Raw genomic sequence first — 18996 nt, forward strand, 5'->3', positions numbered from 1 at the left:
AGAAGTTTCGGAGCAGCACCACCTAGTTGAGAAACTTTGGATGTAATTGACTTATTTTCACAAGGAGTCATCTCCTTAGACTCCTGAATCCTGACATGACCAATGATACCAAACATGCTAGGTTTCGCCTTATGGTTTGTGCGACGTGGTGATTCAGAGCTTAAAAAACTTTTGTGAATATCTTCGAAACCGTTAGTCTGACAGAGATGAATCCAGTGCAGGAAACACTGAACCTTAGTTTATTTACAACATGTATAAGACCAAATGTCAAAATTAGTGATCGACCGATATATCTGTTTACCGATATTTTTCCCGATATTTAAGCATTTTTCCATAATCGGGTATCGGTTTTGTAATATCGGATTCGCCGATTTACGGCGCCATCTTGTGGCCGTTTTGAGATTTCCGCCATTGCAGCCCGGGCGTCTGAGGAGATCAGTCAACAACAACTCAGTGCACAGGTAAAGTATATGTTCTACTTGGTTTGCTTTAATTAATCAACTTTATTTAACATAACAGATATGCACAAATGAGATCTGAGACATAAATTCCTGATAGTTAATTTATGCAGCATGTTTCTAAACAATTGAGACGAACTCATTGAGTCACGTAGTGTAATTCGTCATGTCCTGCCCCAATAAAGACGTAACTTTACATGAATTAAATAAAACAGACATGAATGAGTGCATGTTGAAAATAAAAGCGCTGAATTTAATTCTCGATCTGTTGTATTTGCTCGCCATTAGTCTAGAAGAAAAAGTTCGTTCATATTGCTTAGCAACTGACAGATGATCAGGAGGCTTAAGCACGGCCACTGAATGAAACTTTTGACAAGATTATCTTGTTTAAACACCCTAGATTATATTATCATTTACTACATAACAATTATTTCGCTAATACACATATAAATATAGCCTACCGCTTTGTGGAAATTAATTATTTATTATCTCCATGCGCGATCGCGGTTGATTAAGTTATAGTCAAACAGCACTTTGTCAGTTGGCATTTCATGATTTAACGTTAGATTAAATTTAGATCATAAAATGCCAACTGACAAGTGCTGTTTAACTTTATATAGTCTCGGAAAAAAAAGTTCGTTCATATTGCTCAGCACCTGAATGGGTTGATGATCAGGAAGCCTCAAGCACGGCCACTGCATGAAATTTTTGACAAGATTATCTCGTTTGAACACCCTAGATTATATAATCATTTGATTTACTACATAACCATTATTTAGTTAATTGCACTTTAATTTTTTGGACTCAGACCCCTCTATTTATTTGTGTATAAATATAAATTTTTTTTTTTTGTATGCAAGGAGGGAGTGATTGTTATAAATAAAATGGTTTGTTCAGCTCATTTGTGTTGTAATAATTGTCAAAAACAGAAGTATAACAGTAAATAAATATCGGTTCTGCATATCGGTTATCGGGTACATAAACATGCAAATAATCGGTATCGGTATCGGTTATAAAAAATCAATATCGGTCGATCACTAGTCAAAATTTTGATAGGAAGTGGCAAAAAATCAAAACAAAGTCATCCATGGGTCATTTTTTATGTTCTCATACATATAAATGTCTATAACTCCAAAACAAAATGAGATATTTTTACCAAATTTGACACACATATGTATGGGCTCACTCTGAGGACACATACAAAAAGCGGTGGGATTGTGCCTCTTGGTGGCATTATAATTGAACAAAACATGTAATTGCCATTAACTACAATACAGTATTATGATATAAAATGCTATATTTTATGAATGGATTGGTGTACCATTACAAACCATCGGCACCATGCTCTGAAGGTACTCAAAAGGCCTTCAGACAAATGTTGTGGTCAAATGTTGTAATGAAATAAAAAAAAATAAATGATAATAGCTTTATATAAATGTGGCCTATTGTAATGAAACTGGTCTTAACTTATTCCATGGGTCATGCTGAGCACATTGATGCCAATTTTGCCAAAGTCAGCAAAACTTCCTCTCCACCACTTTCTCTCCACCAGACAGTTGGTCCAATTTTCACCAAAATCGAATGGTATCATCTTCAGACCATGCCAGCAAAAAGCTATGGATTTCGTGTTGATAGACAAAACCATTTTCATATACTACAGCAACGAATAAGAGGCTTGATGCCAAAATGACTGTTTAGTCTGTATCTCTGCAATGCTTTGACAAACTTTGCGAGTGTCCTTGTCACCTCACTCTCACCATACCGCATGAATTTGGTCAGAAAAAAAAAGAAAAAAGAACAGCATATGCTCTTGTCAAGAGGTATGAAATGTTCAATTTCTGAAGTAGGCAAGTGCTTGCCTTGCGCTACTTCTGACACAAAGAACAAATGCACTGCGTCCGAAACTACGTACGGTCTGAGTAGGTACTATCTGAATTTACTTTAAAAAATACGTTCTATTTCTATATAGTATGAATGTAAGTGGTATGAATGAAATTTGACATACTACATCCGTCATTGTGTGCAAACACTGCCTGCAAAGTCATTGCCTGATAAAGCAGCGGGGCAACAAGTCAGTTGCCTAAGCTTTCAGATGCAGCATAGTAAAGTATGCTATCCCATGAGCCCATGGGTGTGGATTTATGAATGGATTTATGAATGGATGCAACTGAGGCTGGTAGGATACGTAAAGGTACCTTATGAAACTGGTTGATCTAATAATCTACATCAAAATAGCGCAAGCTTTGGTGATAACTAAGTGAATATTTAATTACTACAATAGTAATTTCTCACTAAATGACATCCAAAATGGAAACTTTGGTCAAAAACATACATTTACACACAAACTACTATGTATTTAGACATGCTACACTTTTGGCATACTGTTTTTCACATACTATATAGTAGGGAAATATTTGATTTCAGACACAGCGATGGTTTTGCAACGGTCGCTTTGTTGTGTCCAGTGTAGATAGCCTCGAGCTGTTGTGGTGCGGTGTGACAACTGTTGCGTCCGGTATAGTCACAGTGTTAACAAAAAATTTGATATTAGCAAGTCAACTGCCCTTGTCAAAAGTCCAGAGGATGACAGTAGTACCTGAAGTGACAGCATTAAAGGGATAGTTCACCCAAAAATGAAAATTCTGTCATCATTTACTCAACCTTATTTTATTCCAAACATATACTGTAAGACTTTCGTTCATCTTTTGAACACAAATGAAAATTCTTCTGTCCCTCCTTTGACAGCTACGTAACTGACACTTTGACGCTTAAAAAAGGTTCATAAAAAGATCGTAAAACTAATCCATATGAATCAAGTGCTTTAGTCCAAATTTTCTGAGGGGACATGATCGCTTTATACGATGAACATATTGTATTGAATGGAAGGACAAAAATCACTCAGATTTCATTAGAAATTTCTTAATTATATTCAGAAGATGAACGAAAGTCTTATGGGTTTGGAATAACATGAGGGTGAGTAATTAATCTCTTTAAAGACAGTTAAAAAGCTTTTTCAGCGAGGGTTCAAAAGATTTCTGCAAACACTAAGTCGGTAATAATTCATTGCTTTCTGAACCCAGTGCCTGCCATTCCACATACAACGACCAGTTGAGAGCCATCAAACTCATACGGTACTATCCATTCATGATCACAGAAGACTGTGTGTCAGTCTGAGTGTTTGATACCAGGAAAATGATTGTGAAGGTTTGCATTTAAAAGCAGTTAGGTCATCAATATTTCACAGTGGCTATGACTGATTTTTTATTTTTTTTTAACTGGATCTTCCTATTACTAGGGGCTTGTGTAAGAAGAGCCTCCTGCTGAATTATGCAGAGGATCTGCAAGCTGGCTCTCCAAGTAGAGAACACACAAGTGAACCCCATCACACACACTTTTACTCACACACACACACAGGCAGAGTCCAGTCCACTTATTATCCAGAAGTACTGACTCAGGCTCTAGGTCTCATTAAAGGCCACACTTAGACCTTCTCTTAAAGAAAAACTTTTGTGCAAGTGCAAAAACCAATAATGCTTATCATCAGCACAAACAAGAACAAGGTTAAAGAACATTTACATCAAAATCGATCTTTCTAAGATACCGCTAACTGCACAACTGTAGGAAATCAAAGGTGATTTGTCATTTAGGAAAACTTGCTCTCTGAATACAAAGCTTCTATACCAGAAATCCCATTATGCATTTGGGCTGATGCTTGGGCATTCGTATTGGGCAACATATTGGTGTTGTACCTAAAATTAACAGGTACTCTCATTCTGCTCTCATTCTGTCTGTCACTGTTAAGCCTACATTAACATAATATTTCAATTAATATTTTTAATAATAACCCACAAAAAACATAACTATTTCATTTTTTTATGAATTTCTACAATTTGTCAAAAAAAAAAAAAAAAAAAAAAAAAAAAAAAAAAAAAAACGGGACAAAAAAGGAAAAATTCACCACCAATTTTCGAAAATGTAAAATAGTTATGAATTGCAATGAGAGTGTGTTGGCTCTTCCAGTAATTCCAGTGAAAACATATCTTAATGTTCCATCATACAGTGACATTCTAGATAAAACAGTAGTGTGCTGCAGTACACTTTTGGCCATACTGTAGTGTATAAATATCATTCTTCTAAAACCAGATTATCTTAGCTATATGCTGTCCACATTGATTTTACAGCTCTGTACTGTCAATTGCCTCTATTGTGTCATTTTTTTCTTCAGTGGTCAAGAGAGAGAGAGCTCTGCCAAAAAAGTTGGGACACTGTACAAATTGTCAATAAAAAAGGAATGCAATAATTTACAAATCTCATAAACCTATATTTTATTCACAATAGAATGTTGAAAGTGAGACATTTTAAATGTCATGCCAAATATTGGCTCATTTTGGATTTCACGAGAGCTACACATTCCAAAAAAGTTGGGACAGGTAGCAATGAGAGGCCAGAAAAGTTAAATGTACATATAGGAACAGCTGGAGGACCAATTTGCAACTTATTAGGTCAATTGGCAACATGATTGGGTATAAAAAGAGCCTCTCAGAGTGGCAGTGTCTCTCAGAAGTCAAGATGGGCAGAGGATCACCAATTCCCCCAATGCTGCAGCGAAAAATAGTGGAGCAATATCAGAAAGGAGTTTCTCAGAGAAAAATTGCAAAGAGTTTGAAGTTATCATCATCTACAGTGCATAATCTCATCCAAAGATTCAGAGAATCTGGAACAATCTCTGTGCATAAGGTTCAAGGCCGGAAAACCATACTGGATGCCCGTTATCTTCGGGCCCTTAGATGGCACTGCATCACATACATGAATGCTAATGGAAATCACTACATGGGCTCAGGAATAATGGAATAATGGTGCGCGTGCTTTTGGTGTGAGTGCGAAACCTGCGGGAATGACTAAAATTATGCTTAATACAAGCACTATTTAACCAGAGCGAATGAGACGAGCAAAGAGGAGGCGCCCGCGCAGGCGTGTGTCACTTCACCCAGAGCCGTTGAAACCGTGACAGAGAAGAGAGCAAGAACGCGCAGCTGACGTTATTGCCTGCCCTGTACCGCTGGTAACAAAACGGATCGGCTCGGAATCTGTAAGAAGAGAGACTGATCGGCCGATCACCGATCGATATATATAAAACACCAGCAAATTAAGAAAACATCATCAGTTTGACAACACATGTACTGCAGATACTCTCAATGCAATAAAGAAACGCGTTGCAAATATTCACAATGCAATACAGAAATGTGCTGCAAATACTTGCAGTGCAATCAAATACAGAAACGAGCTGTAAATGCTCTCAATGCAATACAGAAACACGCTGCAAATACAACACAATACAGAAACGGGCTGCAAATACTTACAATGCAACCAAATACAGAAACGAGCTGCAAATACTCACAACGCAATACAGAAACACACTGCAAATGCTCACAATGCAATACAGAAACGCGCTGCAAATACAACACAATACAAAAACGGGCTGCAAATACTTACAATGCAACCAAATACAGAAACGGGGTGCAAATACAATGCATACAGAAACGGGCTGCAGATACTCACAATGCAATACAGAAACCCACTGCAAATAAAATGCAATACAGAAACACACTACAACTTACAATGCAGCCAAATACAGAAACGGGCTGCAAATACAACGCAATACAGAAACGGACTGCAGATACTTACAGTGCAACCAAATACAGAAACTCGCTGCAAATACAAAACAATACAGAAACGGGCTGCAAATACAATGCAATACAGAAACGCACTGCAAATACAAAGCAATACAGAAATGCACTGCAATACAATACAAAGACGCAATACAGAAAGGGGCTGCAAATACAATGCAATACAGAAACGAGCTGAAGATACTCACAATGCAATCCAGAAACTCACTGCAAATAAAATGCAATACAGAAACACACTATAAGTACTTACAATGCAACCAAATACAAAAACGCGCTTCAAATACAAAACAATACAGAAACGAGCTGCAAATACAATGCAATACAGAAACGCACTACAAATACAACGCAATACAGAAATGCACTGCGAATACTCACAGTGAAACCAAATACAGAAATGCGCTGCAAATACAACACAATATTGAAACACAGCACAAATACAATGCAACCAAATACAGAAATGCGCTGCAAATACTCACAACACAATACAGAAACGCACTACAAATACAGCACAATACAGAAATGTGCTGCAAAAAACTCACAATGCAACAAAAATACAGAAACGCACTGCAAATACTCACAAAACAATACGGATATGGACTGCAAATACTCACAATGCAATACAGAAAGGGGCTGCAAATTCTCACAACACAATACAGAAAGGGGCTGCAAAGACGGAATACAGAAAGGCGCTGCAAATACTCACAACACAATACAGAAATGGGCTGCAAAGACACAATACAGAAAGGGGCTGCAAATACAGTGCAATACAGAAATGTGCTGCAAAAAACTCACAATGCAACAAAAATACAGAAACGCGCTGCAAATACTCACAAAACAATACGGATATGGACTGCAAATACTCACAGCACAATACAGAAATGGGCTGCAAAGACACAATACAGAAAGGGGCTGCAAATACAGTGCAATACAGAAATGTGCTGCAAAAAACTCACAACGCAACCAAATACAGAAACGCGCTGCAAATACTCACAACGCAATACAGAACCGTGCTGCGAATACGCAATATACAGGTAGAAACGCGGTGCAAATACTCACAACAATACAGAAACGTGTTGCAAATAGCACAGACCACAATTTGCAGAACACTTGTTGTCAGTTAGCTGGTGTTTTTTCTCTCTCCACCAAAATGTACACCATCATGTACATGGTGTACATTTTGCTGAATGACAATGTGAAAGGTATTATATATTGATCATTGTACAATATAGCCTATTATTGAGTGAGTATCATATTGCATGTAGGCCTATTACACACAGTACTTGCACGTTTGGACATTCCTACATAATTATGAGTGTCACTGTCTGAAGATGTCTAAATTTTACCACGGAGTTTTGCTGCCATCTAGTGATTTGTAAAACATTGCAAAAAAAAAAAAAAAAAAATGTAGTTAATTTATTTGGAGCCTGAAAGGTTCTTCAATATGCGTTGTTTTTTCCCCCTTTCTCATTCAAACTTCATTAATCAGCATTTTAAACAGAAGTAGGCCATAAGCTTAATTTAAGAGCCATAAAAGTGTGCAAGTTGTTTCAAAGCCTTTCAAAAACCAGTAAAAAGATAGTCTGGTATGCTCAGAAAGAAAGAAAGAAAGAAAGAAAGAAAGAAAGAAAACATAATTCACTTTTTTTATTATTTAGATGATTACACACACACACACACACACACACACACACACACACACACACACATAATAATAATAATAATAATAATAATAACAATATGTGTGAGGAGATAAGACTGAAATCAAACTGAAATCAAGCAGACCTGCATCTCCTTAATGTTGTCCACTGGAGCAGAGGGCTGATGAGTTCCTCTGGATCTGACGTTCGACTTCACTGTCCGGTAACTCAAAGCCATGATCTTTTACTGACCTTTTAAAAATTTTATAGGTTTGTAAATCTCATCCTAAAGCTTAACTATGTTTTTTTTCCACGCTGTAGTATCGGTGTCCAGAAGGATTTTAGTGTGTACCATGCTGTGACCAAGCTATAAATTGTTGTTGGCAGTTGCCATAGAGATGGCGACGTCAGGGGTAAGGTTTTTAGGGGTAAAATGAAAGTGCCCCGGCCCAGTGAGTCCAGAGAACAGGTCTCGCTTCCATTGCATTGATCCCGTTAATCGAGCCCACACGTAAATCTCACTCCCCTTCCCCCGGCTTTAAACTTTATTAGTAATGTTTACAGCTCAAGATATTTTCGCAATGTTAACAATGTTATGTTCAGGAATGTGGGGGGCGAATCATTAAAACGCAGCACATTTTTATAACACAAACGTAAATCATCAGATTTAAAGTTTTAAATAAATCCGATTTTAGAAATGTGCAATCAACGAATGAAAGTTGTGCGTGTGCTGTGATTGTGAATCGTCTCGAGTTCGTGTCTTACTGCAGTTTTTCATGAAACAAGAGGGCGCTATTGTGCAACTGTAATTCCTCCGCACTTTCACTAGAGGGCCCAATTGTTTCAGTTCTCACACCATTTCATGCATGTTACATCGTAACATTGGGTAAGTGAACAGATGGATGAACGTTGAAACAGTGTTGCAGTGCTGTTTAATATATAACAACATCTTTGCGCAGGTGGATGAATATACAGCTTTTTGATATAAAATAAATGTATTCCGTGTGAATTACACATCAATAATAGGATATACACAACTTGTGGGTTCCAGAAGCAGATTATGTTAATAATCAATGCTTAAAATGGTAGGCTACTCAAGCTTGTGTGTGTAAGGCAAAATTAAAATCTTTTTTTTTTTTTTTTTTTACACTATTGACCTAAGTTTAGAAAAATATACCAGTGAATATATAGGCATAATGTTTTGTCTCAAAACTTGTGTTGAGATAAAGACATTTCTCTGTTGTGACTGTTGAGTTTAATTTAATTGCAATTCAGTAAATTGCAGTGAAGCAAATTTGTTTTGAAATTGTATAAATATTTATATATTTATATTAAATATTTACAGGCCAGTGTGGTGTAATCAGCATACAAACATTTTGTTATGATATGACAAGAAAATATACAGAGACTGCTCCATTGGAACCTCAAGACTGTGTCAAGCACAAGTCTGAAACTATATGTTGACCTTTTTATGAAAATTACTTAGCAAAAGGCCCTGATAGGCCTATGCATGACTCAAAAAAAAAAAAAAAAAAAAAATCATATCTGTAAAAATGTAGCCTATATTACATTTGAAAACTTTTTTTTTTTGGAATATAAAAGCTCAATGGCATATAGCCTATACAAGTTTCAAGAAAAGCATTTTACTATTTTTACTTGATATTTTTATTAAATCAAAGGTTTTTTGTAAAGAAAAGAGAGGTAGGCTATAATGTTTTTTGAATGGAATGTATGGAACCAGCATCCTAAAAACGGCATTTTTAGGCTACAGCTAGTGATATAGCTGAGGTGATCTGTGGGGGGTGTATGGGGAAGTAGGGGATTCCAGGAGACCCCCTTCCTGAAGAAGACCTCCCCTCTCCCTCCCCTCATCCTTCTCCTCCTCCTCCTCTCTCCCAGCTGAAACTCAGGAGCGCCGCCGATCGGTACCGACACCTCTCCAGCGAGCTAAAGCCAAGATGGAGGGTCCGTGCTCAGCGAGTACAGGAACGAATCCCCACACGCCACTCTTTGCTTTTCAATGAAGAGGATTTATTCCCGATCAGTAACTTTATCTCGGAAAACCGACGCTGATCCGTTTGTTTGCGGAGTTTTGTTGAGGGAGAATCATTGATCCAAGGATGAGTTCAGGGGAGGGAGAGGACACATCTAAGGAGGCGGCCGACATAGCGGCGTTTTTTAAATCCGGTAAGTGGAGAAGAAGAGAGGGGCGCGCGCCTCGGTGTTTTCGTGATGATGACCCGCTGATCCGGATCCCAGTTCACGCCAACGATGCGTGACCGAACAGATCGTAGTACCATAGATCAGAACATTTTTTTTTTTTTTTTTTTTTTGAGATGTTGATGATGGTTTCTGTGAATCCGCAGACGTGATTTTATTGCCAGATAGAGTTGGCAGGTTAAGATATATGAGTGCTTTAATATCACATTTATTTGGGATATGACGTTACATTTCAGTGTGCGCGAGCCTATTCATAAAACAAGTCAGTTAAGAGATTTGTTTCTTAAAAACTGTTGTCATGCGTCACTGTTTATAAGCGTGATGTTTGAGTTCAGAGTGAGGTGACGTCATAAAGCTTGGCTGAAGCAGCTATGTATTTGTAACGGTGCTGCCATGTCAGTGCTGTCATGCATCTCAATGATGTCATGCATCACCGGCCCACTGCATTCAACATCACGTTAATACACCATTACCCTACATTTCACTAACTGCACATTTCACCTTGATGGTGTGAATTTTGAGCTCATTTATGCACCACTTTGGTTGGGTTGTTGCAGTCAGCTGTTGCTGTGATTTGTGTCAGCTGTCTCTGCAGTACCAGGTGCATCCAAGGAGGACTCTGTAATGGGCCATGGATACCCTAAGTGACAGCAGGAGTCTTACAATATCACAATCTCTCTTTTCTCTCTGTTTCAGCCTGTTATCCAACTTTATTGTGAGCAGTAATGAAGCATGATGTTTTAGTGCAGGTGCTACAAAGGAATAATGTATAGCAAATAATGTATATTCCCAGTGGTCATTGAAGGTAGAGGAAATTAATGTATGAACGCCCTGGGGCTCTCAAGAACTTAGAAAATAGTCATCAGTCATGGTCATGGATTGTTTAAAGTCACATTACATCAGAAAATGAGTTTGAATCATATTTGGGTCTCACTTGAAATTTAGTACAGTAGACTGAAGCAAACATGATTTGATAACAATTGTGTAACAATGAAGGCAAAATTTAGCATGATATTAAATTCCATTATAGAATGTCTAAATATCAAAACTATATGTGACCCTGGACCACAAAACCAGTCATAAGGGTAATTAAAAAAAAAAAAAAAAAAAAAAATTGAGCTGAATAAATAGGCTTTCCATTGATGTATGGCAATATTTGGCTGAGATGCAACTATTTGATAATCTGGAATCTGAGGGTGCAAAAAAATCAAAATACTGAGAAAATCGCCTTTAAAGTTGTCCAAGTGAAGTGCTTAGTAATGCATATCCACTCTCAACAATGAATGTTTGATATATTTATGGTAGGAAATTTACAAAATATCTTCATGATCTTTACTTAATATCCTAATGATTTTTGGCATAAAAGAAAAATCTTGACCCATACAATGTATTGTTGGCTACTGCTACAAATATACCCACCTACACACGGTAGTTAATTTAGTTTGCAATTTCATGATTTAAGTATTACATAACCATGCAGAAATGCCTATTCATTTGAATGAATACTTCACAAATGAAAGATTGGACTCAACTGTTTTCTCTTTTAGTTTATGGAACTTGATGGAAGCAAAGCAGTCAGGCATCAGTGCAAAAACAGCAGATTCACATTATATAATAAATATAGGACTCAAAATAGTAATACATTTTATATTTTGAAATGTCAGTCTCTGTGCTGAGTTTAAGTCACATGTTACAAAAGACCCGAGTCAGTTAAGGCTGGGTGTTCTTTTTTTACCAATATAGAATACTTCCAGAAGCTATTATCTATGTCGATTAATAAATGAATTTGCTTCTATACAGACTAGGGGTGTAACGGTACACGTATTCGTACCGAACCGTTTCGGTAAAGGGCTTTCGGTTCGGTGCACTGTGTACCGATGCGACATTGCAACATTGTAGCCTAACCACCAATAATCGCAATAAGCTCCGCGTTTTGTTACTTTCGATAAGAAACAAAGTGTCATCTTCAAATTATGTCCACGAAATCATGAAATTAAAACAGAAAATGCCGTTTTTACCCTCTTTGATGCAGCGTGACATCACTGTACAGACGCCTCAGTTCAACCTCGAGCACGGAGCGCGATCATCTCTTTGTCTGTAATACTAGTTACAGAATGAAAGTACATCTGAAGGTATGTTGAAAGATACAGTACAACTTACTGAAATGGTCATATCTCTTGTAATCGCTAAATCAGTGTTTCAGTGGTGGAAAGACGTCAACAAAACAGCTTGTAAACAATATGTCATGTAGCATTTACCTCAGAAAAGCCATTCAGTGTCCTCAGCTTGTTAGTTCGCTAGAGAGATGAACTCTTTTGCTTAAAGGTGCCCTAGAACTTTTTTTTAGAAGATGTAATATAAGTCTAAGGTGTCCCCTGAATGTGTCTGTGAAGTTTCAGCTCAAAATACCCCATAGATTTTTTTTAAATTCATTTTTTTAACTGCCTATTTTGGGGCATAATTACAAATGAGCCAATTCAGGGTGTGTGGCCCTTTAATTCTCGTGCTCCACGCCCCAAGAGCTCGCGCTTGCCTTAACATAAAAAAAGTTCAAGCAGCTAATATAACCCTCAAAATAGATCTTTACAAAGTGTTCGTCATACATCATGTCTAATCGCATAAGTACAGTGTTTATTTTGATGTTTACATTGATTCTGAATGAGTTTAAGTCTATGCTCCGTGGCTAACGGCTAATGCTACACTGTTGGAGAGATTTATAAAGAATGAAGTTGTGTTTATGCATTATACAGACTGCAAGTGTTTAAAAATGAAAATAGCGACGGCTCTTGTCTCCGTGAATACAGTAATAAACAATGGTAACTTTAACCACATTTAACAGTACATTAACAACATGCTAACGAAACATTTAGAAAGACAATTTACAAATATCACTAAAAATATCATGTTATCATGAATCATGTCAAGTTTTATTGTTTAAATTTTTTTTTAATGTATGTTTATATAAATCTGTCATGAAAATGACAACCACTGCGTAGAAATGATTGTATTTCAACAACGAATTGGAGTAAAAACATTTAGAAGTTAATGCAAAAGCTGCCTTAGGTGCAGCTTACATATTTGCATATGCAATTTGTTGTTTGAGTGTTGATTATTTTATCTAAAAATAAAAAAGCAATTGAATTTCGGTCAATAGTTTGGGCTTAGTTGTTAACCTTTAATATTATAGTATAGCATAATATGCAAGTAAGGGCTCCCTACATAGTTTATAGCATGAGCAAAGATATATTTTTTTTATCCTTAAGAAACTTTGTTTTAATTTAATATATTTAAAGACAAAAATACAATTTGTTCAGTAAACCACTGTTTAATAAAAAAAGAAGCAATTTTATGTTTAGTTTTCTCCCCACCAAACCGTACTGAACCGTGACTTCAAAACCGAGGTACGTACCGAAACGTGAGTTTTGTGTACCGTTACATCCCTAATACAGACTGTATAGCAATCATTTGTGGGTGGTTGTCTTTTTGTGGCAGTTTGCTGTGATTAACACAGCATTGACCCCTAATAAGTTGATTTACTTGCTTTCAATACAATGTTTGGTTACATCACTTCATGGTTCATGTAATTAATGAAAACTGCTTATTTGCACTTAATTGCTGGTTTGTTCATGTTGTATTATGATCTGAATGTCAAGAACCAAGTGTAAGATTCACACTTAAAGTCTTTGTATCCGGGTGTCTATTTTATAGCACTGCAGCATCCTAGAGCAATGTTTCAGAACGAAGGCCTCTCTCTCTGACTCCTCCAGTCGGTCTGTTAATTGCCCCACGCCTGCTCAACACTCAAGTTTTGGCACGACAAGCTTTCTCTCTGGCAGTCTTCGCGTTAAACACATTTTGTGTTTCCAGAACATTGGATGTCTCATCAGTGCCCTACTTAGTCACTGAGCTTTGAATGCAGTCTCTCTGGGGCAAGGCGCCCACCTAAAGAGCTTTTGTTCGGTTTTAAGGACTGTAGCAGATCTTGCACACCAACTTTGGCCTGCATTCTGAACTACCTTTTGATGCTGAGCAAAGAAAATGGCTCAGTGTTTTGCTAGAACCAGCACGGAATAGTGATGATGGTCTGTTCAGGCGGTTAGAGGCATCCTTGAGTGGAGTGTGTGGCAGATGTGTTTCAGAATATTGGAGGAGCTATAGTAATTTTGAAAGAATAGCTGTGTTAAATAAATCTGCCAAGCACGTTGGGCAAACATTTAACCCAACCGCTGGGTTAAAACACCCAATCTGGGTTTATCCATTTTCAACCCAACTTGGGTTGTTTTTAACCCAGCATTTTTCAGAGTGTACAAATAACATTGTACAAATTCATACAAATCAACCACCAATTTGCCAAAACATGAGATTGTGTTGGACTTGACAACCTTTGAAGACCCCTGATCCAGATGATTAAAGTCTGTATTAAAATATCAGTAATAAATCAGTAATAACTGTATTATTACTATATAAAGTAACTATGTGATTTATTACAATGTGCTCCCATTAGTCATGTTTTTTAACTTGCTTGTTTCAAGTTTTAAGGTTTTGCATCCTCAACATTCATTCACCTCTTTTTCTATGGTCAGTTTTCTTTTTTCCAGATAACTACAAAAGTTTTAGAAAATGTGAAACTGTGACCGTTCATTGGTCATCTCTTCCTCTTTATGACTAGCAATGGTACAAAATAAGCATGAATGAACATCAGAAGGAATGTTGAAAGAAACAGTACAACTCACTGAAATATGTAGCTAATACCATATTAGCAAAATTTTGTTTCAGTGTTTTTTTTTTTTTTTTTTTTTTTTTTTCAGTCACACTTTAGTTTGGGGAACAAATATTCACTATTATCTATGACTTTTGCCTCAACAAGCTTCTAATTTACTGCCTATTAATAGTAAGGTTGTTGTTGTAGTGGTTAATTTTAGGTAAGGGGTAGGATTAAGGGATGTCGAATATGGTCATGCAGAATAAGGAGACTGTCCTCTTCCAAAAAAATGACCCTAGGTAGTTTTTAATAAGCAGTTTTAATTTCTAGTTTTAATAAGCACCTTATTATGACCCATATTTACGTTTTAAAGTCATTTGCCCTCTAGCTGGTGTAAAAATAACGACAGTGGCGTGTTACGTCTGTCGTCATGAAATGACGTATGACTGTCGTTACCAGTCAAAATGTGTGTTCATTTAAATGCAATGCGTGAACTTTTTACACGGTCCCTTACCCACCATTTGCCATATTTCATTTAGCAAAACTCATTTTTTTATTAACGACTACACCTACACCTACCCCAACCCTAAACCTACCCTTAGTGATTTATAGTGCATATACACTTTATGAGCACATGCGTTCCCTGAGATCAAACCCACGATCGCATGATCACATGATCACATGATGTTGTATATTGCAATGCTCTACCAATTGAGCTACACGAAACCCGAAATATGATGTAGATTAAAGGGTACAATGCATTAAAATGAAAGTGTCCTGTTGTCGATAGGGGCGCAACTTTAGTAAACACTCCTTTGGGTCATATTTCATGCATTAAAATGAAAGTGTCCTGTTGTCGATAGGGCACAACTTTAGTAAACGCTCCTATGGGTCGTATTTTAGGAAAGTGACAACCGACCTATATGGGCGTATTGGTTGGAGAACATGTTGAGAATGAGGCATTAATATGTGTTTTATAAGTACTAATAAACAGACAAAATGTGAGCTAATAAGCAACTAGTTAATAGTGAAAATTGGTCCCCAAACTAAAGTGTTACCAAAAATTAATTTCAGTGCATCACTAATGAAAAGTTTTTTCCATCTGTATTGCTAACAATGTATAACATTTAGAAGCCATTAAGATCTACAGATGAATGTATTAATTCACACACTATTAAGGGCAACTCAACCTATGTACAATGTGTACTATGTAACTTGACACATACATAAATAGCAAGTGTTGCGTTAGATTGTGAACCATGTTACATCCGTATCTTCTGACTTGAAGACACAGCTCTATTCACACACTTGTGGGATGATTGAGGTTGTCATGACATATTCAGCTCACTTCACAATGTGTCAGAACAGCTGAAGGCTGGAGCACACAAAACCTGAGCCCTCCCTCAGAGTCTACCAGCAGCAGACCACTTCCATAGAAAATGTTCCCGTCTGAGCTGAGTTACTCTTTTCAACCCTTTGCTGTTGTGTCTCATAATTGGCACCCCCAAACCTCCTTTGAAGTCTGTTGCAATATAGAGCGAGAAATTGTGACTTCCGAACCCATGATTCTCTGTTGTGGTGGCACTGTGCCTTTTATGAGGAACATCTCAGGGGGTTGTTGCACTCTCTTTCCAAATTTGTAATCACTCAACACCCTGTTTTTTTTAAATTAAAGATTCAAATGAAGTGTGAATAGCTACCGTGGCCTCATTCTGTAAAGGGAATGATGTTATTAAGCTAATGGATGCCAAACATTAAGATATTATTTTCGCTACCTCCGATACTAAAGTGACTTTTTGACTTCAGATAAAATGATTGCCATATGAAAGCTATAGTTTTCTCAATAATTGTGCCACTTTGCCAAATGCAGACTAATGAAATTGCTCATTTCCTGTACTGGCAATGTTTGACTTGAAGAGATCTGTCATTTCTAAAATCATTCTCAACTTACGTCTTTGTATGTGTAATTAGAGGTTAGCTAAAAGTGAAGGGAGGATTGTGGTTTGGGATATTTCCTAACATTGCCTCACTTTGATCAACTATAAAACATAATTACATTGGAGAGAAACATGCTATTTGAGACAATTACACATCTGCCTATCACGATATGAAAAATGAGATCAAATTTTCCCCTCTCATGGTCACTTTATGTTGGTTTGTGGATAGTGTTAATGTTATGGATCATAGCTGCTTGTCTAAAGTAATCACTCCACTATAAATCCACTCAGAGAGTGCATAAGATAATTTAATGCCAAAGTGTGTAATTTCTGTGCCACTAGTGTCACCAAGTGGAATTACAAAAAAATATTGTTTTCAAAACACTTCCCTCATCTGCCAGTGGTTTGAAAAACAGATAGTTCCAATGAAACAGTATTGGTTGAGCCAATAGTGGATGTTCAAGACAAACAATAATGAACACACAAATGACAAAGTTGTCCCACATCAAGAATTCAGTCACATGACTGATGCAGGGACCTGTGGGGCAAAATATCCATAAACACTGCAGCACATGCCTGTCAATTTTCCATTTGTTCCAAGCCACATATATTTAGATCTCCTCTCAAATTATGTGAACAAACTGCAAGTTTTGAGCACTTGTGGTCCATATCTGCCGTGGCTCGTCTGTAAGGGCAGGAAATATTCATCCAAAACATAGACCTCTATATAAACAGAATCAATAATAAATTGTAAATGTGTTCAGCATTCTGCAACAAATATTCTTTGGATTTTCTAGATCAATTTAAATCGTAAAGTGACAGGCATGTATCATGATACTAAGCCCTGCCTAGCTCTACAGCACCCCACAGTTTTCCAATGTAAATCTGTGGTGAAAAATGGAACTGCAGCGTGCTCTAATTTATAGCCGTAGACCTTTTTCACAGCAGGGTCATCTTTTATTTTTAATGGGAATGAAAGCGAGGCTGTGAGGGATAGACATACATCATTTCAGTGGGTTGAACTGATTGGGTTGGGTTGAATTGTTCTGCTGACGAAACACTGCAAAAATATCTTTCCAAGAAGTTTCAGTAGACAAAAAAACTCCAGACAACATGAGCTGTGGAAAATTATAAGTGATCTCAGAATTTTATACAGCTTTTTACAGTGTGTGCCATTGAAAACACTGTAAGTCTATCCCTCACAGCCTCGCTTTTATACCTGTAATGACGCTGCTCTGAATAAGGTCTATTGGGGCAGATTTCATACTGCCCTGCTTATTTTCATGTTACCTTACGTAAACCTCGCACCAGACCCATCAGCTTCAGCTATGTGTATATTAGTCTGCATCAGGTCAGTAACTGTTTTTCCTATGTGGAATAGCGTATCAAATTAATGAAAGTACAAACCCGATTCCAAAAAAGTTGGGACACTGTACAAATTGTGAATAAAAAAAGAATGCAATAATTTACAAATCTCATAAACTTATATTTTATTCACAATAGAATATAGATAACATATCAAATGTTGAAAGTGAGACATTTTGAAATGTCATGCCAAATATTGGCTCATTTTGGATTTCATGAGAGCTACACATTCCAAAAAAGTTGGGACAGGTAGCAATAAGAGGCCAGAAAATTTTATAAAAAATTTACATATAAGGAACAGCTGGAGGACCAATTTACAACTTATTAGGTCAATTGGCAGCATGATTGGGTATGAAAAGAGCCTCTCAGAGTGGCAGTGTCTCTCAGAAGTCAAGATGGGCAAAGGATCACCAATTCTCCCAATGCTGCAGTGAAAAATAGTGGAGCAATATCAGAAAGGAGTTTCTCTGAGAAAAATTGCAAAGAGTTTGAAGTTATCATCATCTACAGTGCATAATATCATCCAAAGATTCAGAGAATCTGAAACAATCTCTGTGCGTAAGGGTCAACACATCTGGAAAGGCACCATCAATGCTGAAAGGTATATCCGAGTTCTAGAACAACATATGCTCCCATCCAGACGTCGTGTCTTTCAGGGAAGACCTTGTATTTTCCAACATGACAATGCCAGACCACATACTGCATCAATTACAACATCATGGCTGCGTAGAAGAAGGATCCGGGTACTGAAATGGCCAGCCAATAGAAAACATTTGGTGCATTATAAAGAGGAAGATGCGACAAAGAAGACCTAAGACAGTTGAGCAACTAGAAGCCTGTATTAGACAAGAAGGGACAACATTCCTATTCCTAAACTTGAGCAACTTGTCTCCTCAGTCCCCAGACGTTTGCAGACTGTTATAAAAAGAAGAGGGGGTGCCACACAGTGGTAAACATGGCCTTGTCCCAACTTCTTTGAGATGTTGATGC

At 37.2% G+C, this 18996-nt stretch overlaps 2 protein-coding genes across 5 annotated transcripts in view; one reads left to right on the forward strand and one right to left on the reverse strand.

Moving 5' to 3' along the window:
- dnah5 (dynein, axonemal, heavy chain 5) overlaps nucleotides 1-8404 on the reverse strand; it is a 159621-nt gene extending 151217 nt beyond the window's left edge. Inside the window, 1 exon segment of the mRNA XM_048152165.1 lies at nucleotides 7928-8404. Within this exon segment, the coding sequence (XP_048008122.1) occupies nucleotides 7928-8020 (93 nt within the window). The 5' untranslated portion in view covers nucleotides 8021-8404.
- A 1205-nt stretch (nucleotides 8405-9609) lies between these two features.
- Nucleotides 9610-18996, forward strand: part of triob (trio Rho guanine nucleotide exchange factor b) — a 188572-nt gene continuing 179185 nt past the window's right edge. The window contains exon 1 of one of the 4 annotated variants that reach the window (XR_007179212.1): nucleotides 9610-9969. Coding sequence is in view for 3 of the 4 variants with exons in the window: in XM_048153955.1 (XP_048009912.1) it covers nucleotides 9903-9969 (67 nt within the window). In the remaining variant the exon portion in view is untranslated. The remainder of the gene's footprint in view (nucleotides 9970-18996) is intronic. The other 3 variants (XM_048153955.1, XM_048153954.1, XM_048153953.1) reach the window with 3 other exon arrangements.

Source organism: Megalobrama amblycephala, linkage group LG13 (assembly GCF_018812025.1).
Source record: "Megalobrama amblycephala isolate DHTTF-2021 linkage group LG13, ASM1881202v1, whole genome shotgun sequence".
In the NCBI taxonomy this organism is placed as follows: domain Eukaryota; kingdom Metazoa; phylum Chordata; class Actinopteri; order Cypriniformes; family Xenocyprididae; genus Megalobrama; species Megalobrama amblycephala.